Genomic DNA, 20,770 nt, shown 5'->3' on the forward strand with positions numbered 1-20,770 from the left:
TTATGACGAAGGCACACCTCTCCTCTTCCATGATGCCTGATGCCTACCTGCCCCCCAGGCCCTGGACCCTTGGCTCCATCTGCTTCTTCCACTACCCAAACCTTGACATTGCCCCTGTCCTGCCCAAAATGCCTCTTCCTAGTTTGGGAGACTGGAGAGGAAGGAGAGGGGTGCTGGGAGGGGGACAGAGGCCTGGAGAAGGGGGGCGGTGCTGGGCAGGCCTCACGGGCACTCCCGTCTCCTACCCTCTGCAGTTCATTCTCGTCTTCACGGTGATCCAGTACCGGCCAATTACCTACAACCACTACCAGTATCCAGGCTGGGCTGTGGCCATCGGCTTCCTTATGGCTCTGTCCTCTGTCATTTGCATCCCTCTCTATGCCCTGTTCCAGCTCTGCCGCACAGATGGGGACACCCTCCTCCAGGTGAGGGGTGGGGGCAGGCCACAGCCAGGTGAACGGGGAGGGGGTGTGTGGATGGGACTTCCTGGCTCCCTTCTGAAGCACCCACCCACCCTCCATGTCTACCTCTCCTGCAGCGTTTGAAAAATGCCACGAAGCCAAGCAGAGACTGGGGCCCTGCCCTCCTGGAGCACCAGACTGGGCGCTATGCCCCCACCATCCCACCCTCTCCTGAAGACGGGCTGGAGGTCCAGCCGCTACACCCAGACAAGGCCCAGATCCCCATGGTGGGCAGTAACGGCTCGAGCCGTCTGCAGGACTCCCGGATATGAGCACAGCTGCCCAGGGAGGGCCCCCCCCCCTGCTCCCACCACAGAGACTGGAGAGGCAGGGGACGGGTGTCACCACCTGCCCTGCCATGCCCTGGCCGGAGTGGCTGCTGTCACCTTGGTCACCCCTGGTAGCGTGGTCATTTGTGCTCGTGTCCCCAGTGTTTACAGGTCCTTTGGATGCCCAGATGGCAGCTGGGGATGGGTGTGGACGATGGGAGGGTTGCCGGTGGGGGGGGGGGCAAAGCACTTTGGAGGGGGCGTCTCAGGCCAGGTCCCCAGAGATCTGCTGGGCTTTACACGGCCTCTGATGCCCCCACACTCCGCCCTGAGCTGTGGTTCTAGGTGGCCCCCCTACCTGTCCCCTTCCTTGGGCCTCCAGCCTCCTGACCAGTGTTCCTGCCCTCAGAGCAGACCCCAGCCTCTGCCCAGGCAAATTTGGGTCTTCCTATCCAGGGGCAGGGTGAGGGGCTAAGGGGCTGTACAGTGTTACTTGTCAGGCTGTGCCGCCCAGCCCTGTTTGTCTGTGTAATTATTTTTGTAAAAATCGTATTATCTGTGGTTGCCACTCCTGTGCCCCCAGCCTTGGGCCCCCTCTGTCTTCCAGGCCTGCCTGCACCTCACTCGGCTGCTCTGGGGTCTCTGCACCTCATTCCAGCCCTGGCTGTCAGGCCCAGCCAGCAGAGGCCCACGACCCAGCAGCCTGCCCAAAGCACTAGTTTCTGGGGGGTAGGGGTGGGGCGCTGCTCAGCAGGAGGTTTGAGCCCAGAGCCCTGGGGAAGGGGACCTTACAGGAAACCCCCTTGCCCTCTCTCCACCAGGTGAAAGGTCCAGTCCTCCCAAACTGGGCTGCCCTTGTTCATGTGCCAAATGGCCCCAGCCCGCGTGCCCCATCCCCTCTCTGGAGCCAGAGCTCCTCCCCCGCCCCCAGCCCCGCAGTGTCCATCTGTCCGTCCTCTGTGCCCCTCTGTGCAGTGACAGCGCCGGAAGAGCCGCCTCTAATCCTCTGTAGCAATAATGGTGCACCACCCACCCCTACCCCTCCATGCACCACTAGGATTTTAAAGTCCATAGATTTTAATGAAATTTCTATTCCTGTCTCTGAGCTGCCACTGTGCTTTGTCTGAGTCCCCCAGCGGGACAAGAGTCGGTGCTGGGATGAGACCTCTGCCGGCCAGGCCTTTGTGGAGGACTGGAAGAAGAAAGGCCAAAGGCCCTGATGGTCAGAACGAGACACCAGGGGCTTGGCAAGGGGGTGGGGCAAGACGGGCCAGACAGATGGACAGCCTTGCGTCCTGGCGAGGGCCCAACCAAAACTAGATCTGAAGCAGGCTGGGCCACAGCAGCTGAGAGGTGGCAGCGGCAGACGGGGTGAGTTCCAACAGAAGCAGAAGCCGAAGCCTACTTCCCGACCAGTCCTTCAGGTGGGGGCGTGGGGTGCCGCGCTGGACACTGGAGTAGACGCGGGCCTTTTCCCCGTGCTGCACTGAAGACTCCGTCGCCCGCGGCAGGTGGCAGTCAGGTCTCGGGGGCAGCGCTCCAGCGGAGGGGCAGGCAGGCAGCCACCGCGGGGCCCCGCCCAGCCTCCTGCAGCCCCACGGGGGCAAGGCCAGCTTCCAGGACCCTGGCTGGAGGAGCCCACGGGCTGCTGCCTGGACAGGAAAGAGCAGCTGTGAGTGAACAGTGGCCTGACCCTTCGGCCACCCTGTCCCGTCGTGCCGCCGCCCTGGTTGACCTGTGGCTGGAGGAGACACAGGATGGCCTCAGAGGGGCCTGCAGCTCCCGTCGCATGGCCGCCTTCTGTTCCTTCAGCTCTGCAGGAGAGGCACCTCTGAGGCACAGCGCCCAGCAGCTCTGGGGTGTGTACAAGTGTGGCGTGGGGAGCAGGAGGCTGGGGGCTCTGGGGCCTCCTTGGGGTCCTCACCTGCCAGGGTGGGCTCTAGGGTTGCCTCAGAGGGCCAGGGTGCCCCTGTATACTCCTCTTCCAGGCAGCGCTGCAGGGAAAGCTGGCTCAGTGCCCCGGCCTTAGGCAGGGGTGGGGCAGGGCAGGACCCCCAACCTGGCTCAGGCAGTCCCTGGTCGGGGGGGACACTAGCCCCCCTGAAAAGCCCAGCTTGGTGAGGTGGTGGCTGGCTTGGACTCAAGACTTAGGGGAAGGTAAGGAAGCAAAGACAGGGACAAATTCAGCAAGTTAATCTAAAAGTGCTGACCTTGGGCTAAGGGGCTCAACCAGAATCTTCTGGATTCGCACATACAGGGATGGTACCCATGTGAGAAATGGCCACAGGACCCACACACACCTTTCCATGCACATATGCACACACACACACGCACGTGGCTCTCACGCACCAGGTAAGAGGCAGCGGTGTGTACACTTAGCAGAAAGGCTCTGGGCAGGGAGGCCCAGGGCTGCCGCTCACCTGCAGGGTGGGGATCATCCTCTCCAAGGTGTGACACTCCCCCTCCAGGAGGCTCCTGGAGGTGGTAGCAGCGACCAGCTCCACAGGACCCAGTCTCAGCTGAGCCCTCCACCCAGCCCCTAACCTCCAGCTTCCCCGCCTCCAGGCCGTCCTGCCTCAGCCCACCCTGCTTCCTGTGGCCGGGTGCTGCCCGCAGACTTCCACCCCCCACCAGCCTCCGCCAGGGCAGGATGTGTCCTCCCCGTGCCTACTTCACAGCGCCCACCATCCTCTCTTCTACATTATGGCAGGGGCCTCCTCCAGCCTCCCTTCTCCCCCGCATCACAGCCCCTCCCCTGCTTAAAACCCTTCCATGGTTCCTCAGGCCTCAGACCCTGCTGGTATCCCTGCTTGACCATTTCCTGGCAGCAACCACAGCAGCCCTGCAGCAACCTGCCCTCGCCACCCCTCAGCCTTCCCCTCTTGGTCTCCCCACCAGGTGCGTGGCCACCTTCTCCTCTCCCGCAGTCCAGTCCCAGTACTTCAAGACCTGTCCAGGCCCCATCCACCCTGTGTCCAACCCCAACACACACTCAGGGGCCTCACCGCAGATGTCCAGCAACCTGGTCGATGCTGGACACATTCAGTTGGTCCTTGATGACGCTGAGGTCCCTCTGACTGCTGCTGGCAGATGAGGTCAACGTTACTCTCCCCATGTTGCCTCACCTCAGGCCTTCAGGACACAAGTGCCACTTCTCCTAGACAGTTCTGTGTCTTTTCTTGCAAAGGCAACATAGTATAGTGCAAAGGGGAGGAGTTCTGGAGCCTGGTTTGCAAATGGGCTCTGTCACCCTTCAGTGTGTGTGACCTTGGGCAAGTGGATTATCCCTTCTGAGCTTTAGTTCCTCATCGGTAAAAGGGGGCCATCATTCCCCCAAAGGGTTGTGTGAGAACTAGAAATAAGTTGCTGCTGCCATTCACTTATGAACACGCTCCTGCTCCTTTATCTCATTCAGTCCCCAGCGATCCCTAGCCCAGCTCTCGTTGATCCCTCCATGTGGTTGTTGGAGGTTCAGCTCCAGGCCAGGAACTTCTCCGTGGAGCCACATGGAACCCACCAGCTGGCTGGGGTTCTCTGCCAAGCAGGGACAGATCCCTCCTCTCCTACCACCACTTTACCTGGGTTCACCAGCTCTCATCTGCAATATCTCCTGTTCTGGCAAATCACACCTAGGCTCCTCCAAGGCAAAGCGCAGGACCCTGGGGCTATACTGGACCCAAGCCTGGGTCTGGTCCCTGCAGAAGGTGCACAGAAGGTAATTTAGGGGCTCCTTTCAGGGAACCATCAAAGGCAATCCTGGCCCCTTATCAGGCGCAGGGCTAGCCCCTCTTAGTTCTGCCGCAGGGCCTAGCCCTAGCCCTAGGTCTGAGGTTCCCACCTGCCCTCGCAGATGGCCTTCTGGCGGAGCCCCAGGAGCAGCTGCCTCAGTTCCTGGCGCACGAGGTCTCTTAGGAGGGGCGGTGGTGCCAGAAGGGAGGAGGGGTCAGAGGTGGGGCAGGAGCCAGAGGCTTGGGAGGATCGAGCCTCTTGGAGCAGTGACTGTAGCATCACCACCTGCAAGGAGAGCTGGGACACCTTGCGACTGGGGAGAGAAGTGACGGGAATGAAGGGGGCTGGGGGACTGGGGCAGAGCGGAGTCAAGAGGGCTGGGCGGACAGTGAGATCCGGCAAGATCTCGAGAGCTATCGGGCAGGACTAGGGACCCGGAGGAGGTGGGGAAATCACCCGAGTCGTAGGACAGGCCTGGAGTGTGGCCCATCTGCCCACTCCCCACCTCTGCCCGCAGCTCCAGGCTCAGGTCCACCGTCGTCTCCCCCAGAATCCTCTTCACTTCGGGCCGCTCCGGGAGCGGAACATGTTCCTCTACCAGCTCCCACAGAGACGGGGAGTCCCGGAGCATGGCCCGCCCGCGCCGCCGCCCCCCGTCGAACGGCCCCAGGCTCGCACCTGCCAGAGAGCCGGTGGCAGCGCCGTGTTACCGGGAGAAGTCTGGTCGCCCAAGGCTGGGCCCCGCCCACCCGCACCCCGCCCCTTCCCGGCCCCACGGGCCACGCCCCCAGCCCGTCGCGCTCCCCAGCCTCTCCCAAGCCCCACCCTTGTTCTGCCACCAGTCTCAGCGACTGGAATTACCCGGTCCGGAGCCGCCGGTCTCTGGCGCTGTCCCTTGTGCCCCGCTTCTAGCTGACTCTCGGGGACCGTGGTTCCCGGTCACGGCGCCCAGGAGCCGGGCAGTGGGGACCGGGGCCCTAGCTCTGCCTCTTCCGCGCGGCCGTCACCCGGGAAACTGCGCCGCTACCCAGGCTCCGCCCCCAGCCATTCTAGGTGGGGTGGGCGGTACCAGCTAGCCCGGAGTCGGACCCACCGTCGCGGGGGGTGGTTTGGGAGAGTCCGAACCATCCAGAGTCCTGATGCCAAGCTCTCTGGGCTCGTCTCTGGGCTCGTCTCCGGGCAACTTTCGGCTTCGGGGCAGGTGGGAAGAGCCGAGAAATCGGAGCCCACTGGGGTTGTTATTACTTCGTTGCCTCTCCTGGCCTGGAGGCAGCGGCTGGGTAAACCTTTCCTCAGGGTCGGCGGAAGTCTCGCGAGCGGCTGCGGTTGCAGGGGCCTGGGGAACCAGGACAGCCCGGGCCAGACAGACGGGTTAGGCCAGGTGCCCTCCCACAACACACACCGGCTTTGGAATCTGGGCCCAGATTCCCTAACCCCAAGCAGACAAAGGGGCTGCTCCATTCACGTTTTTTACTAAAGCACCCACACAAGTTTCTGTGCAATATACAAACAACGGCCGGCCCTGGGGGCTACTGCCTTCTCTCTGAGACAGGGAGGCGCGAACCAGACTGACTGATCTAAGCCCCACCCGCCCCCCATGCAAAGCCCAACCCCAAGATCCTGGGCAGCGACACAGCACCCCCTCTGGTCCCCTCCTGGGGCTGCTCCTCAGCAGGGGGCGCACCAGAGTTTGCCCCTACAATGTTGAATGAAAAAGGTTTCCCCTCCCCTGGGAACACGGGGGATACCCAAGTCTGAGAATTCCCCCTGGAAGCGATACTGCCCCCTAGTTGTACCTCCCACTCTTCCAGGCCCTAGGGGACTCAAGGGGGGAGAAACTGAGGCACAGAGAGGTGGAGTGACCTAGCCCAGGCCACTCGGTGAGGCAGTGCAGGGGCTGGCCCGACCCTGACAGTGAGGGAGGGCTGGGCTGGGGAGGGAGGGGCAGGAAGAAGGGTTGACCCCAGAGAGGGCCACACTGGAGGGGCTGGCCCAGGTTGGAAGTCCCCCAAAGTAGGTTCTGAAACTTCCAGGTGCAGCTGGGGGGGGCCTATGGAAGACCCTCTGAAAACAGAGCCCACAGTCTCAGTCCTGGGGGATCCCCCACAGAGTAGCCGCCAGCCAGGCTATATAGGTCAGTCCTCTGGCAGGCAATCCTTGGCACTGGGAGCCTTTGTCCATTAGCATCAGCCCCGAGGGGGCCATGACGGGGGCCGCCCAATGTCCACTGTGATATTGGTGAAGAGTGGTTGCCGAGACACCTCCAAGACCTGGTACCGCACTGACCCGATGCCATCCCGCTTCATGGTCAGCTTCGTGTTTTGAATCTTGGTAAACCTAGATAGGATGGAAGTGGGTCCAGATCAGGGCTACCCAATAAACCAAATATGGGATCTCTGGGGCTAAGGCTCAAGCCACCCTGGCTTCTTCCAGGGATGACTCAGTTCTCACCAAACCCTCTGCCCGTCACCTGCTTGGAGCCCTTTTGCTCTGGCATCTGCCTTCAAAACAGAGATCTTACCCCCTTGAGTCCAGAACTGTGACACCCTCACAAATCTCCCTCTGAGCTCGTTTCCTTCTAAGCCTTAGACCCAGACACGGGCATCCCATAGGCACCTCAAAGGCAATGTGTCCTGTGTCGGGTCACCGTCTGTACTCCCCAAGCCCCTTCTCCTTGCTCTCTTCTCTGTCCCCCACCACTTACTTAATGAGCAGTCCCCAAGTGCCAGGCTCTGCTCTTAAGTAGCAGGGGCCCAGTCAGGAACAGGACAGTAAGTCCTCCCTCTCATGGCAAGTCTGTCCCACTAGGGGAGACAGGTAACAGACAAGGAGCACGCCAGAATGCTAAGGGAGACAGGGGAGGGAGACCAAGATGGTTGCCTTGGAAGGGGTGAGCGCATGACACCAAGCTGACAGCAGGGGGAAGGGCATTTCAGGCTGAGGTAAGCACAGGCTGACCCCAAACTGAAAATGAGATTTTGCACAGCCAGTGGTTTGAGCTTAATGGGCCAAGGGCGTAAGAACAGCTTGGAGGCTAGAGCATGTAGGGGTGGGGCTCTGTAAGTCAGAGGATGCAGTTTTTTTATTTCTAGGAGTGAGAAGACAGGGATTTTTAGCCCAGTGGGAGGCAAGCGGGGAGGGCCAGAGGACAGGAACAATAGAAGGACGAGGGGGAAACAGGGAAACTAGTGAGAGGCCACTGCAGGAGCCCAGACAAGAGGACAGAGGCTGTGCTTGGGTAGAGGGGTTGAAGGGAAAAGCAGATGGGCTCAGAGATGTTTGGGGAGTGGCACTGACACGACCTGCTGATGGTTTAGACATGTAGGGTAAGCGAACGAAGAATCCAGGAGAACTAGATGTGAGGCAAAAGCAACTAGGTGGATGGAACCATTCATTTCTTTAAGCCAGAAATGCCTTGCTGTCTTGCCACTTCCTCACCCAAGGTCGACATCACTCATTCATGAGGACACCGAGACCTGACACAGGACCAAGGCTCCTGGCATGTGCTTCTGGGGCTCTACTCCCGCCCTCATCGCAACCGTTTTGATCCTCCCCATCCTTCTGAGCTCAGCTCAGATCCCTCTCCAGGGCCATCCCAACACCAAGCACTCTCCCTCAGATGCCCTGCAGCCCCTCTTCTCCCTTCCCTGCTTGCCCTGGTTTTTTTTTATCTGAACTGCTTTTTCATCAGCTCTCTGGATGCCCAGGGGTTCATGCTCCTGCCAAAGGCCAACCCTCCACTGGTGCTGCAGCCTACCTCCCCGCTCTTACACCCTGCCTTCAGAGCAGAACAACCCTACTGTTCCATCTGGGCATGCGGCAGCCTCACGCCCAGCACACCCCGGGGACCTGTGATTCCTCCAAGCCTGGTCAGCTTCCTTCCTGGCCTACCAGCAGCCCTGCCAGCCCTTCTTCACCTTCTTCATACTCAAACGGTGATCCTTTCAAACCCAAATCTGATCCTGCCCCCTTCCCTGCTTAAAGCTCTCCCATGACTCCCCAGTGCCCCTGGGACAAAAGTGAAACTCCCAACCTGGGATCCGAGACCCCAAACACCCAGCACTGACCCCATTACTGTCACTCCCAGCCCTCAGTGACTGTAATACCAGAGTCCCAGACTCTTAACTTACACCATGCATGTTCACATTCCAGACTCCTGCAAATACCATTCCTTTTCTCCAAACTGGCCTCCTCCACTAGCCTGGTGAATACAGCACTGTGCCCAAGGTAGGTGTGTGACAAACATGTGCTGAATGAATGATCTTTCAAACTCCGGTTTACCATCACCTCCTCCAGGAGGCCTCCCACCATCACTCCTTCTTCTGCCGGGGCAGCACCTTGCCCTGATCACCTGGTGCCGTAACTGTCTGTCTCCCTCGCTAGAGTGAACTTCACATGGGCTGTCAGGGACTGGCTCTGGGCTCCCCCCAACCCGGCCCTCATCCCCCAGGTTAGAGCAGTGCCAGGAAGCCCTGTCTACACTGCACATGCCCTTGGGTGCCTCTCCCAGCCAGCGCCAGCGCCAGCGCCAAATGTTGCTACATCATCAGGGACAGGGAGGCCTGCTCCAGGCTCAGAGAGATGAGCACTGTCTGTCTGTACCCTGCCCCACATTGCTCAGGCTACCTTTGTTGGGTCCCCAGGCCCAGGAGCTGTGCCCAGTGCCTGCTCCCTCTTGTCCTATCTCCTCTGGCACAAGGGAGGTCTGTGAGGACACTGATGGGAATGTAATCTACTCAGGGATGATTTCAACTCTGCCTTTACATTTTTGTCACCTCTAGAAATTAGGCCAGGGATGACCGAAGTCTGGGGTGAGGCTGAGCTAGGGGTCGGGGAACAGGGATCAGGGGTCTGGGAGTCAAGGGTTCAGGGGCCGTGGGAATCACATCTAGGGATCAGTGGCACTGGGGAGTCCCTTCTAGGGAGTAAGGGATTAGGGGCCCTTGGGGTCACCTCTGTGGGTTGGGCTCGTTATGCTTGTCCCGGTCGTGCTTGATCATGCGGTAGCGGCCTATGCGGATGTCTGGGCGCGAGATCTTCATCCCAGTCAGGGAGATCCTGGGGGTGGGGACAGACGGGCTGGAGCAGGCACCAGGAAGGGCAAGGAGCCTCGCCCAGTCTGCACTGCACCTACTGCACCCAGTCTACTCCCTGCCCTGGCCCTACTCACCGGTTGAAGATGTCGTCATCCTCGCCACCCCAGCCCCAGTACTCGTTGGGGAAGCCGTTGATTCTCAGAAACTGGGCTTTACTCAGGCCTGACACGCCTCCAAAGTAGCCAGCATAGGGCAGCCTGTGGCACGGAAAGGCAGGTGTCAGCTGAGGGGCCTGAGGGGATTCTGGATGGAAGGCCAGAGATGGGTGAGGGGCCAGGAGCAAGGGGGCGCTGGGTGCTATGCGGACCGTCGGGCCGGGGAGTCTGGGTCCAGCTGAGAAGGGAGCCCTCACCGGAAACCGAACTTGTCCATGGCGATGGCAAAGTGGCGGGGCTGGTCACCACAGCGGTACAGGTTGCGGTCATCCATGGGGACCAGGTCCACGTCACTGAAGATGAAGCAGTCGTACGTGGCGTCCTCCTTCAGTGCCTCTAGGAAGCCTACGTTGAGCAGCTTGGCCCGGTTGAAGGTGTCCTCGCCGTGCTGGGGGTGGGGCAGGGGACAGGTGAGCTCTGGGCCTGTGACTGGCAGGCACCTGCCACTTTGCCACTGTCCAGAGCGCTCCCCAAGGGGCTCCTACTTCCCTGCCTGCCCCCACCCCACTCTGAGTGGCTCCCCTCGGTCCTGCCTTCCAAGGCTTTCCAGGACTTGGCTTCAGGCTCCTCTCCCACTGTTTCCCTCAGACCCCAAGACCCAGCTGCACTACATTCCTCAGCAGCCCCAGAACATGTCAGACTCTTTACTGCCTCAAGGCCTTGCTGTCAGCTCTGGAATGCTCTCCTCTGACGGTCAAGCTTGTGTGTGGACAGGCATCCATGCTCACACCTCCCTGCCTCCGCGTAATCATTCATTCTGTCCTGTGAGCTTCACTTAGTGTCCCGTTACACTGTGACTTAAGAGCACTCGTTTCACTCATTCTTTCACCCCTCACTCCAGCAGGCCCTATAGTCCTGTCCTGGGCGTCAGGCATCTTCTCTGTGCCAGTGGGAGCCTTAGAGAAGAGCAGCCCTGAGCCCACTGCATCCCTGCTGAGCACACTCACAACATGAGATGAACAGTGAATGCCCCAAATAACCAGTGTCGAAGACAAAGAAACCATGGGTACTGAGCCACTAAGCCTCAGTCACCTGTCCCTTCTGGCTCATCTGGATCCACATCCAGCTTCCTGTGCAGCCTCTGAGACCGGGACAGGACCTGGCTAGATTCATTTGTCTCCCCAGCAAAATGCCAAGCACAGGGTGTACAGGCAGTCATGGCCCAGTGAGCCGGGGGTCCCCTGAGAAATGGGGCTGTAGGGCCAGGCCTCCTGGAGGCTGGGTTCCTGGCCACGCATGCCCATGCTCCAAATTCTAGCCAGAGCAAGGAGGATCCCATGGAAGGAGCTGGCTGCTGAGCTCTCTGTCCCAACCCACCATCCCTAGGGTGGAGCTAGACCGGCCCCTGGAGAGGGGTCTCTAGGCGGGCCCCTCCAGAGGGAGAGGAGGAATCATGGCCCCTCCTTCCCACCAGTCAGCCTGGGCCCGATAGGGTGGGAGCGGCTCACCCTGCTTGCTCTCTTTCCTTGCCCTGCACCTTCCCTCCCACCAGCCCTTGCAGCAATTGTGCATTTTCTCCTGGCTCATCGGTTCTCCTTTCTGACCTTTCTCACCAGCCAGGAGCCCTGAGTTTCTCCCACGCAGCTCATAAACATGTCCAATTTTACCCCATCTGAAAAAGAAACCTCTCTAGCCACCGCCCTACCTTTGCCTCCCCTTCCCGGCAGAGTGGTGTTTTTTTTTTTTTTTTTTTTTTTAAGAGTTGCCTCCAATTGGCTATTTCCATTTTGTCAAATCTGATTCCTTCTTCAACCCACTGCAATCTGCTTCCGCCCCCACCATGCCCCTGAAATGGTTCTCGCTGGGCCCACCTTGTTGCTAAATCCACTGGACGCTTCTTAGTCCATATCTTTCCTCCCCCGGCAGTGCTCACGTAGCTGCCATGCTTCCTTCTGGACACTTATTCCTGGGCTTCGGGGACACCACACTCTCCTGGGACTCCCCGAACCTTTCTGGCCAACCTTCCCAGTCTGTGGTGCTGTCCCTTCCCCCACCCATCCCTTACATGCTGGCTTTCCCCTCTCAGGCCCTGTGCTCCCTGGGCAGGCTGGGCGTTGTTGGCTTTAGGGAACATCTGCATGCTGGTGGCTCCCAGATCCCTCTCTGCACCTTAGACCTCGCTGCATGGGTTCAACTGCCAGCTGAACATTCCTCTCATACCTCACCTGGACACTCAAACTCATCCCATGCAAAAAAGAATTCAGAGTCAAGCTCTCCCCCAGACCTGGCCCAGCCCCTGTGTTCTCACTCACAGGCGCAGCCAACCACAGAGCAAATGGCCAAGAAGAACCCTCGAGGTGTCTGGCGTCTCCCTTTCCTTACTCTCTACCGTGTCACATCTCTCCCACTGTAGCCGACCCACACACAGGTTCACTGTCTCTTTCCTGAACATCGTAGCCTCTTCGCAACTGGTCACCCCGCCTCCAGTCTCCCCCCCTCCAACCCATTCTCCACATGCAACCAGAGCCATCTTCTTGATAAACAAGCGTACATGCTACTCCTCACTTAAAACTTTTCAGGGGTGCCCCCGCCACCTTCAGGCTGGAGTGCAACTGCTTCGCATGCCTCCGGAGACCCTTCTGGATTTGGCCTCTGCCAGCAACTCCAGGCTCATCTTTGCTGCCCACCCTACACGCTGGACCCCACACCTTGGCCAACGGTTCCCCAACACACAAGACCTGTTCTCTGCATGGGGTCTGGAGCCTCCAGTCCGTCTGCCAGCTGATGTCTGTTCATCCCTCAAGACCCATCTCAATTGCCACTTCTCCACCCCCGGGCTGGACAAGGCCCTTCTGTGCCCCCACAGCCCCCTGCTCCAACTCATCCCACACCATCGTCCTGGAGTCTACAGGGATCCAAGTCCAAGTGTGGGAGTCCTAAGTACGGGAAGGAGGACCTGCATCAGATCCTCCCAGGGTTCCAGCAGCCAGGCCCTTCCAGGCCCAGGGCAGGGCTGAGACACTGGGCTGAGTTCCCAGGTCTCTGCTGTGGCCGTGGCCCTCACACAGACTTCATCCCTCTCTCAGGCTCTAACTCCCCCTCTCCAAGGGCTTCTCCACAGCTCCTCACAGCCAGCAGACCCTATGTCTCCACCTCCATGGGGCGGGGCCCGTCAAAGGTGGACCAGGGGGCCCATCCCCGCAGGGGCTCCGCACACACCCGTCAGCGTGCACGCTCCCCTTCCCGCACCCGCAGACCCTCCCGTGGGAGCAGGGACATACATGCAGCCGCGCACGTACAGTCACTCATCCGCACCACCACAGGCGGACACGAAGCCACGAAGGCTCCCAACCCCACTCATGCCCCGGGAGGCCCGGGGCGCTCCGGGGCCCCCTGGTGGCTAGCGCCCAGCCTGGGCCGCGGGTAGCACACCTGGTTGATGACGTAGACGCCGTAGCGCAGCCGCTGTCGCCTCAGGATGGGGTGCAGGTAGTGGAGCCAGTAGCGTAGGTGATGCTCCCGGTGTCGAAAGGGGATGATGACCGCCACCGTCTGGGCAGGCGTGCAGTCGGGCGGCGCATAGCGGCCGCCCAGGAGCACGCCCGGGTTCTCCCTCTGCACCCGCTCCAGTGGCATGGGGGAGGTGAACTCAATCAGCAGCCGGCCCACTGCAGGCAGGACGGTAGCAGGAATCAGGCTGCCATCAGAACCCAGGGACGCCAGCCCTCTCCCTCAGCCCCGGGGTAGGCCAGGGAAGCCCAGCAACAGCCCTCTCCCAACAGACCCGGAGCCCCTGCACCCCCGTGGCTCATTCCCCAAGTCAAAACGGCCAGGTCTGCCCACCCCTCGAGGCAGGCCCCACCCTGCAGGCTCACCAAGACCAGGCGGCGAGTCAGGACAGGGAGGCAGGGCGGGAGCCGTGGGGCCGGGCCGGGCACTGGGAGCCTCAGGGAGCCCCGAGCTGGGGGCGGTGGTGTTGGGCCGAGAGCAGTTGGTGCTGCTGCTGGCAGCTGGGTGGAGGGCACGGGCAGGGCCGCGGGCACTGAAGCGGCTGAAGAAGGCCAGATGCTGGGCGTAGACGTCGAAGTAGAGGATGACGGCCACGAGAAAGTGCAGCAGGCAGAGAAGGAGCACAGCCTTGCACACGCGCTCCAGCGTGCCCCCCAGCAGTCTGCTCATCCCGCAGGCGGCCGCCGGCCCGCCCGATGGGCCCGGGCATCCGGCTGCCGGCCTGAGCAGGGGGAAGGGAGAAACAGACCCAGCAGGTCAGGGCCCGATGGGCAATGCTACCCCCCCCCACCCCCATCTGCCTGGTGCTCACCCTCACAGACCTGCATCCTCACACTTATTACCTGCTCACACCCTGTGACACTCACGGACTCCCATTCTACCTGCAAAGAGACACACGGACAGTCCCCAGCAACTCACTACTCACACGTCGTCACACACCTGAGTACTAACCCACATATGCATACGGTCCTCATTATTGCTGACACACATGCACACAAGCACAACCTCATGCACCCTCACACTCAAGGTGCACGCCCTTATCGTGTGACTCAACACACACCTCTGTGTGTTCTCAGAAACATGAACACATGGCCTCTGATCACGGTGGTTCATACCTCCAAATGGAAACACATTTACCTGCAGACTCACATGTGTACCTGTGCCCTAGAGAACAGACACCCCACAGGGCACCATCCTCAACCCAGGACTCTTGGTCTGGGGAGGGGTGATCATTTACTGAGTATCTACCATGCAGGAGCGCTTGGTACTCATGACTTCAGTTAGTCCTCCCAGGAGCCTGGTGGGCAGTGGTTTGGTTGGACAGGTAGCAGTGACAAGTAGGCCAGGCCAACTAGGCCCAGGCTGGGAAGTGGCCCTCAGCAACCAGGAGAGACCCAAATATGAACAAGATGTTTATGGGATTCTTTCCCTCTGGAGCGGGAGGTCAAAATACAGGGTGGGGCATAAGACACCCTTCCTCCAAGACCTCAAGGATTGGGATGAACTTTCTGGAGTCTGCCCAGCACTGCTGGCTCTGATTTTGGGAAGAGGGACCATCTGGGCCCTGGAGACGGGTCCAGCACCAGCATGGCAGGGAAGGGCCTGGCCTGGGCCACGGCTCCAGCTGCGGTTCCAACAGAACAGCACTTCTGGCAATGCTTCAGGGGGCGGGCTGGGTCTCAGGGATACACAGCACCACACAACCCCAGCCACCATGGGTCCCAGCTAAAGTCACCTGCACTCAGACATACTGAGAACTACAGAGAGTCAAAGACACACCCCAGTGACAGTAACAGTAACGCAGAGTCACACACTCACAAACAAAGCCGCTGCTCCTCGACGCACACAGCCATGCATGCAGGCTCCGAGACGGCCCGGACGCCCGGCCCCACGTGCAAACATTCCCACCCCTCCCTCCCGGCCGGGGGTTCTGGGTCAGGCTGGCGGCCAGGCTGCGAGGTGCGTTAGGGCGGGGCTGAAAGGCAGAACGACCTGCACACGTGGTTCCCCGGCACGGGGGAGGTAGCAAAGACCGGGTGGGTGTGGAGCCTGGGCGGGGGGGGGGGTGGGGGTCTGGGGGGTGGGGGGGCGTGGATTAAGGGAGTGGATGTGGGGCGGGGGCCGAGGCCAGGAGGAAACGTGAGTGGAGCGCCTCCCCGCGCCACGAGGCCAGGGCGAGCGAGGACAATAAGGGAGGCTGGCAGGGGGCGGACAAGAGGAGCCGGGGGGGGGGGGGGGGGGGGGGGAAGAGCCGAGGGGGAGGGGGAGTGGGGAAACGCCAGGCCGGGGTCTGGCCGCCGGCGCCTCTCACCGGCTCCTGGGCGGGGATCGCGGGGCCGGGTCTGGAATGTCGGGGCCCTGGGCTGGGGGCCGCGCGCGCACCCCTCTCACCCGGCGCTCGGGGCTCAGCAGGGGGCACCGCTCCGGCTCGGGCTGGGTTCCCGGCTCCCGTGGCTGCGGACGGCTCCGTCCCCCATGGCCCGGCCCCGCCGCCTCCCGCCGCCCGGTCAGCGGCCCCCGCGGCCCCCGGGCCGCCTCCCGCCGCCGCCGCGGGCCATGGAGCCGAGCCGCCCCGGGGGGCAGGGCGGGGCCGGGCGGCCGGGCAGACCCACGGACCAGCGGACCGATGGACCACAGCGCCGCCGCCTCCCTCCCGCGCTACGGCGCCTCGGAGGGGCAGGCCTGGCCGGCGCGCCCGCGCGCGCGCACCCGCCTCCAGCGCGCCCGCACCCGCCGCGCGCCTCCGCTGCCCGCCCCTGCCGGCGGCCAAGCGCGGCGGAGCGAGGGGACAGCGGAGCGAGGGGACAGAGGTGGCACGGGACCAGAGAGGGGCGGAAGAAATCGGTAAGGCTCATCCCAGAGGTTGGATTCGGGGTCCAGACTGGGGAGGGTGTGGGTGTGGGCTGGAGCACGAACTCCGCCAAAGAAGGGGGCCTGGAAGTTAGGCGACTCTAGCAGGGAGGGTAGGGATTCGTCAACTCACTGAGAAGGGAATAGGATTAAAGGCCTGCCAGCGGCCAGCGGAGGGAGCTGCCAGTTGGGCAGGGCCCTTAAAGGCGTGGGGAGAAGCGTGTGGCAGGGGCTTCTAGGGTAACGGGAGGTGGGTAAAAGATTGCACAGAAGTGGGAGGAGCTGGACAGGGTCCTGGGAACAAGGGCTCAGGGGATGGCGCTGGGATAGGCAGAGGCAAATCAACGGGCTCCAAGCCCCACAGGGATAGAGGGTGACGGATTCCTGAGGGTAGAGTCACATGATAGATGTGGCCCATCTGGGCTTAGCAGACAGAACCTTGAAGGCATGGGACTAGGAGGACAGCCCCCTCCCCTGCACAAACACCTGGGTTCATATCCCGAGTCCCTTGCTCCTTTCAATAAAGATATTCAGGTATAGAGTCCTCAGCCCAGCACCCTTCCTCTCCACCCAGGAACTAGCTCTGTCCAGAGCAGAGACAGTGCGTATGAGACAGAAAGGTGCCAAGAAGCTGGCGTTAGGTTGAGGCCTACAGCCCCTGTTACACTCCCTCCATGAAAGAATGTGGCGAAGGAGGGCAACAGAAGCAGCACTGACCCAGACAAAAACCACGTTTATTTCACAAACACTGGGAAGATGGGTTTGGGGGGTAGGGGTGGGACACAGGTGCAGAGCTGCACATGGTCATCAGCGACCCACTCCCCACACTGAGGCTCCAGCCAGGCAGTGCCTCCAAGTTGATGGGCAGCAAGAAGCAAGTGCAGGGAGGGCCCTGAACACCAAGCCCCCTGAAAGGCCAAGGGTGACAGCTCCAGCTGTCCTGGGAAAACCACAAATAAATAAAGAGTGGGACATGGCCCCACCCAAACAGATCATCTAGTCACCCATCTTCACTCTGGAGGTCTGCAAAAGAAGAACAAGGAGAAATCAGGCAGTGACAGAGGAATAGATAAGACAGTAACAAATGACATAAGGTCAGTTCTAGCAAACCCATGGTGGGATGGATAGGCCACAACAGATGGATGACTGGACCAAGATGGACATGCTGTGACAAACACAGATGAACAGGGACAGTCAGACAACCAGGCTGTGGGACAGAGAGATGGAGAAGTGCCATATGGACAGGACCAGTTACCAAGGGTCAACCCAGCTAAGCACTCAGTCATATTCAGACCATCAGGCTGATCCTTAGCAACACTTACACATTCTAAGACAAGATGCACACAATTCAGACACACTGTCCTACTGAGAGCATAGATACACACAGGCCCTGAGACACATAGTCAAACACACCAAGACAGACTGACACACAGACAAGATCCCAATCCAGGCTAGACTACAAACAAAGACAAAAAATAATACAACAGAAAGCCTCAACGAAAGACCTATAGACACAAAGGATCAGGGAAATACACATTACACTAGTCAATGATACCACGCTAGAAAGCTTCAAAAGAGGAAAACGAAAAAATGGGAATAAAGTGGTGGGAGCTGCTCAGGGGTTCTATGGTTACAGATAGAGAAAGGGACACCGTGGCTCCTCTGGAAAGAGAGTGAGGCTGGGATGGACACAAGGACACAGGCTCCCAGGGGATTCATCACCTGAAGGATTGCAACAATGACGCCGAAGAGGCCAATGGCACTGCCAAAGATCTCCACGATGAGAATCTTTACAAAGAGGCTGGGGTTCTGTGCATCAGCCAGGGCAGCTCCACTGCCCACGATGCCCACGCAGACTCCACAGAAGAGGTTAGACAAGCCCACTGTGAGGCCAGCTCCAAACATGGAGTAGCCTGAGGGGATGGAAAGAGAGTACTGACACCAAGCCAGGCACAAGGGGAGAGGAGGACAAGGCCCCAAATGGACTAATGGGGCTTATCACCACTCCCAACTCTGCAAAGGAGGCCAAACAAAGGGAGTGACTATTGAAATAATGAATCTCAGCTGGGGCCTGAAAGTGGGGAAGCAGACATGAAGCCCCAGCTTTCTTCCTTCACACATCCACCTACCTGCATGGTAGTTTCGATGCCCAATGGCCTGGGGGTCAGTGGCACTGAAAGGCTGCGGGAGGCAGAGAAGTAATCAGAAACCACCCCTTAATGCCACTCCCCCTCCCCCAGTATCACTACACACTGTATAGAACACACTGGCATAGATGCCCACCCCACCCTGGGTCTCCATACCTCAGCCATGTTACTAATTACAATTGCCATGATGATGCCATAGATGGCCACAGCCTCACAGAAGATGATGCTGGTAGTGGTGAGCACGGGGGTAGAGAGGAGAAAAGGATGAGAAAGAAACCAACCTTCTTCCCCCAGAGAGTTCCCAACCAACATTTCCCCCACTGACAACTCCCACCCCACCAGGAGGCTGGTCAGAAGCAGCATGTCAGGTCAAACAAACAGCGAGCTCCCAATGCAGGTGGTTCTGACAACCCTCCAAAGGCCCTACATTTACCTGACCAGATTCTTGGTCTTGATCCTGGGGGCCTTCACCCCTCCCCCAATGATAGAAGAGCCAGTAATATAGATGCCCCTGGTGGAAGGATAAAAAACCGATGAGCAGAGCCCAAGTTTGTCACTGCCCCCAGGATGACTAAGGACCCAGTGACACCACCTGCTATGACTCACCCCTCCCCCCAGTCCCACCACCCCAATACTCACCATGCTGCCCCAACCACAGACAGGGAAATAGCTAGACCAATGCCCAAGTTTGACCACATGAAGGGGGAAGTCTCGGTCAGGAACCTGGTATGGAAACAGGGAGAAAAGCAATTTCAGCCTTGGTGGAGAAGTGAGCACAAAATCCATCCCCCAACCCTCCAAGCCCACCAGTCCTGGATACTGAGATAAAATACATCATATGTCCCAAAGGTCCATATCCCAGGCACCTGGGGATGGGGGTGCAGTAGGGGCTTAGATCAGTGAAGAAAAGCTGCAGAGAAGCCCCTAGAGGAGTCCTCTCTCTGCAGGCCCTTACCATGCCACATCAAAGCGGAAACCCAAGTCAAAAATGGTGTAGCAGATTCCTGCAGGAGTGGGGAAAAAAAGGGTTAGAGGCGGCTCTCTAGAGAGAAACTTCCCAACTTAGACAAGAAACTGCTGCCCAGCTGCCACGTCCCCAAAGGTCTGCCTACAGGTAAGTCAAGGGAGACTCGTCAGGCTGGCCTCCGTGTGAAAGCACGGCTATCTATTCCTCAGTTCAGGCCTCCATTTTCTGCCACTCCCTCAGTAACCTATCTTCCCCCAGTGACACCACCTCCGAGACCGAGACCCTCCACGGCCAGTTACTAGTAGGCCTAAATACCCTGGAGAAAGGGAGAGGGCACCGGATCCCACCAGCCCAATCTGAGCCGCTGTTTACCCAACAAGCTGTGGGTGGGGGGGAGGGCAAAACGACCGGGAAAAGAGGAACTGGAACAGCCGGCTCGTGACCCAAGCAGGCCCCTCTGGAGCAAGCGAGGGATCGCAGCAGTGAGACGGGGGGAGGGGCCGGTAGTGACAGAGAGGTACCGGGGCTGCTCTCGCGGCCCCCACCTCCCCCCGTCCGCGCCCCTCCTCAAAGGGGCTGGAGATCCGGGTCTCCTCTGTCAGGATCAGAAGCCCCGACAGGCGTGAAGCAAGTCCTGGAGCCTCGGGCACAGAACCCACGCTGGGGCCTAGCATCCCTGGGACCCCACTTCTCCCGCTGGGCTCCAGCCCCGCCAGCGGGGCCCGGATGCTGGCCCCGCCCGCCAGGGCCCGGTCTCACCCACGACAAGCATGCAGCCCCAAAAGGCCACGAAGACCCCGGAGTAGAGCAGTGCTAGCCCCGTCATGGCGGCAACGACGGCGGGGCTCGGGTCCGTGGGGCCACAGCTATACCCGCGTCCCTGCGTCCACCGTCCGCCCCGCAGTCTGTCCGCCCGCCCCGCAGCGTCACCTGACTCACCCACGTGACGCGCCGGCACCACGTGACCCCACGCCCGGCCCTGCGCGGCGCTGCTGAGGGTCCAGAACTTTGGCGACGCCGGAACTGCAATGCAAGCACTGAGGATTGTGGTTGTTGTAGTGCCTCGCTTCGGAAGAGGCTCCGGCGGCCTTAGTACCTCAACTTCCGGCCGGTTACTCCCACGTCTCTCCAAACCGCTCCTCCTGAACCCTGTCAGCCAGCACCACTTGGGCTCACCAAGTGAGCTTTACACCGGGGTCTCCTCGCGGGCCTCCCTAGCTTAGCCTCCAGGCCTCAGGTGCTGAGTCCATGATGCCTTTTCCCTTGCTGTCCTCCCCAGTTCAGCGGGGGTGTCTTGGGCTCTCTTCCTAACTTTGCTCATGCTGTTCCCTCTGCCTGAAGCACGCTTCTTCGTGTTCATCGCCTTGCCCAGCTTACACCTACTGGTCCCCAGAAAGCACTCTTCCAGGAAGACTTCCCTAACCCAGAGGCAGGGTGATGAGCCTGCTCTGGGCTCCCCTGCTGTCCTGGTGATACTTATGAAGCTTACCATCATGTCACTCTTTGGTTTAAAATACCATTTCAAGGGTGCCTGGGTGGCTCAGTCAGTTAAGCATCTGCCTTGGCTCAGGTCATGATCGCAGGGTCCTGGGATAGAGCCCTGCATCAGGCTCCCTGCTCAGTGGGGAGTCTGCTTCTCCCTTTCC

General features: G+C 60.1%; 4 protein-coding genes across 13 annotated transcripts in view; 1 reads left to right on the forward strand and 3 right to left on the reverse strand.

Moving 5' to 3' along the window:
• Positions 1-969, forward strand: part of SLC6A9 (solute carrier family 6 member 9) — a 30,408-nt gene extending 29,439 nt beyond the window's left edge. For 5 of the 6 annotated variants that reach the window (XM_028123400.2, XM_028123403.2, XM_028123406.2 and 2 more), the window contains 2 exons: positions 255-425; positions 539-969. In XM_028123400.2, the coding sequence (XP_027979201.1) occupies positions 255-425; positions 539-733 (366 nt within the window). In that variant the 3' untranslated portion in view covers positions 734-969. The remainder of the gene's footprint in view (positions 1-254; positions 426-538) is intronic. The other variant, XM_028123405.2, reaches the window with a different exon arrangement.
• An 820-nt stretch (positions 970-1,789) lies between these two features.
• CCDC24 (coiled-coil domain containing 24) lies at positions 1,790-5,531 on the reverse strand. Of its 3 annotated transcripts, none has more exons than XM_028123407.2 (9): positions 5,321-5,523; positions 4,965-5,137; positions 4,569-4,744; positions 4,309-4,425; positions 3,736-3,813; positions 3,151-3,205; positions 2,655-2,724; positions 2,466-2,544; positions 1,790-2,382 (listed from the first exon to the last, which is right to left on the reverse strand). In XM_028123407.2, the coding sequence occupies exons 2-9, from the start codon at positions 5,088-5,090 to the stop codon at positions 2,151-2,153; spliced, it is 933 nt and encodes a 310-aa protein (XP_027979208.1). In that variant the 5' UTR covers positions 5,091-5,137; positions 5,321-5,523; the 3' UTR covers positions 1,790-2,150. The 3 variants fall into 3 exon arrangements, with proteins under 3 accessions (XP_027979208.1, XP_027979209.1, XP_087878592.1); XM_028123408.2 differs by having other exon boundaries at positions 3,736-3,810; positions 5,321-5,513; XM_088022466.1 differs by having other exon boundaries at positions 2,161-2,378; positions 5,321-5,531.
• A 388-nt stretch (positions 5,532-5,919) lies between these two features.
• On the reverse strand, positions 5,920-13,930 carry B4GALT2 (beta-1,4-galactosyltransferase 2). Its single transcript, XM_028123472.2, has 6 exons — positions 13,526-13,930; positions 13,083-13,318; positions 9,908-10,098; positions 9,630-9,752; positions 9,413-9,517; positions 5,920-6,796 (listed from the first exon to the last, which is right to left on the reverse strand). The coding sequence occupies exons 1-6, from the start codon at positions 13,827-13,829 to the stop codon at positions 6,646-6,648; spliced, it is 1,110 nt and encodes a 369-aa protein (XP_027979273.1). The 5' UTR covers positions 13,830-13,930; the 3' UTR covers positions 5,920-6,645.
• A 2,793-nt stretch (positions 13,931-16,723) lies between these two features.
• On the reverse strand, positions 16,724-20,087 carry ATP6V0B (ATPase H+ transporting V0 subunit b). 3 transcript variants are annotated; one of them, XM_028123419.2, is made up of 8 exons: positions 20,064-20,087; positions 19,113-19,161; positions 18,797-18,880; positions 18,591-18,668; positions 18,314-18,383; positions 18,140-18,191; positions 17,733-17,923; positions 16,724-17,033 (listed from the first exon to the last, which is right to left on the reverse strand). In XM_028123419.2, the coding sequence occupies exons 3-8, from the start codon at positions 18,853-18,855 to the stop codon at positions 17,007-17,009; spliced, it is 477 nt and encodes a 158-aa protein (XP_027979220.1). In that variant the 5' UTR covers positions 18,856-18,880; positions 19,113-19,161; positions 20,064-20,087; the 3' UTR covers positions 16,724-17,006. The 3 variants fall into 3 exon arrangements, with proteins under 3 accessions (XP_027979220.1, XP_027979218.1, XP_027979219.1); XM_028123417.2 differs by lacking the exon at positions 20,064-20,087 and adding an exon at positions 19,884-20,054; XM_028123418.2 differs by lacking the exon at positions 20,064-20,087 and adding an exon at positions 19,440-19,464.
• Positions 20,088-20,770: the final 683 nt, after the last annotated feature.

This window comes from Eumetopias jubatus, unplaced genomic scaffold, assembly GCF_037043125.1.
Source record: "Eumetopias jubatus isolate StellerSeaLion01/CBP00866 unplaced genomic scaffold, mEumJub1_p1.0 scaffold_4, whole genome shotgun sequence".
NCBI lineage: Eukaryota > Metazoa > Chordata > Mammalia > Carnivora > Otariidae > Eumetopias > Eumetopias jubatus.

What these genes read in the sequence shown, in the direction of transcription:
- B4GALT2 (XM_028123472.2), bottom strand. Translation starts at nt 13,829, where the DNA reads ATGAGCAGACTGCTGGGGGGCACGCTGGAGCGCGTGTGCAAGGCTGTG. An exon ending in GCGTCTACGTCATCAACCAG is followed by an intron (nt 10,099 to 13,082) that starts GTGTGCTACCCG and finishes CCCCACCCCCAG; the next exon opens with CACGGCGAGGACACCTTCAA. An exon ending in AACGAGCCCAACCCACAGAG is followed by an intron (nt 6,797 to 9,412) that starts GTGACCCCAAGG and finishes CATCCTATCTAG; the next exon opens with GTTTACCAAGATTCAAAACA.
- ATP6V0B (XM_028123417.2), bottom strand. Translation starts at nt 19,950, where the DNA reads ATGACGGGGCTAGCACTGCTCTACTCCGGGGTCTTCGTGGCCTTTTGG. An exon ending in TTCCGCTTTGATGTGGCATG is followed by an intron (nt 18,881 to 19,112) that starts GTAAGGGCCTGC and finishes TTTCCATACCAG; the next exon opens with GTTCCTGACCGAGACTTCCC. An exon ending in GCATCGAAACTACCATGCAG is followed by an intron (nt 17,924 to 18,139) that starts GTAGGTGGATGT and finishes CCATCCCCTCAG; the next exon opens with GCTACTCCATGTTTGGAGCT.
- CCDC24 (XM_028123407.2), bottom strand. Translation starts at nt 5,090, where the DNA reads ATGCTCCGGGACTCCCCGTCTCTGTGGGAGCTGGTAGAGGAACATGTT. An exon ending in GCCTGGAGCTGCGGGCAGAG is followed by an intron (nt 4,745 to 4,964) that starts GTGGGGAGTGGG and finishes CTCTCCTTGCAG; the next exon opens with GTGGTGATGCTACAGTCACT. An exon ending in ATGAGAGCTGGTGAACCCAG is followed by an intron (nt 3,814 to 4,308) that starts GTAAAGTGGTGG and finishes CTCATCTGCCAG; the next exon opens with CAGCAGTCAGAGGGACCTCA.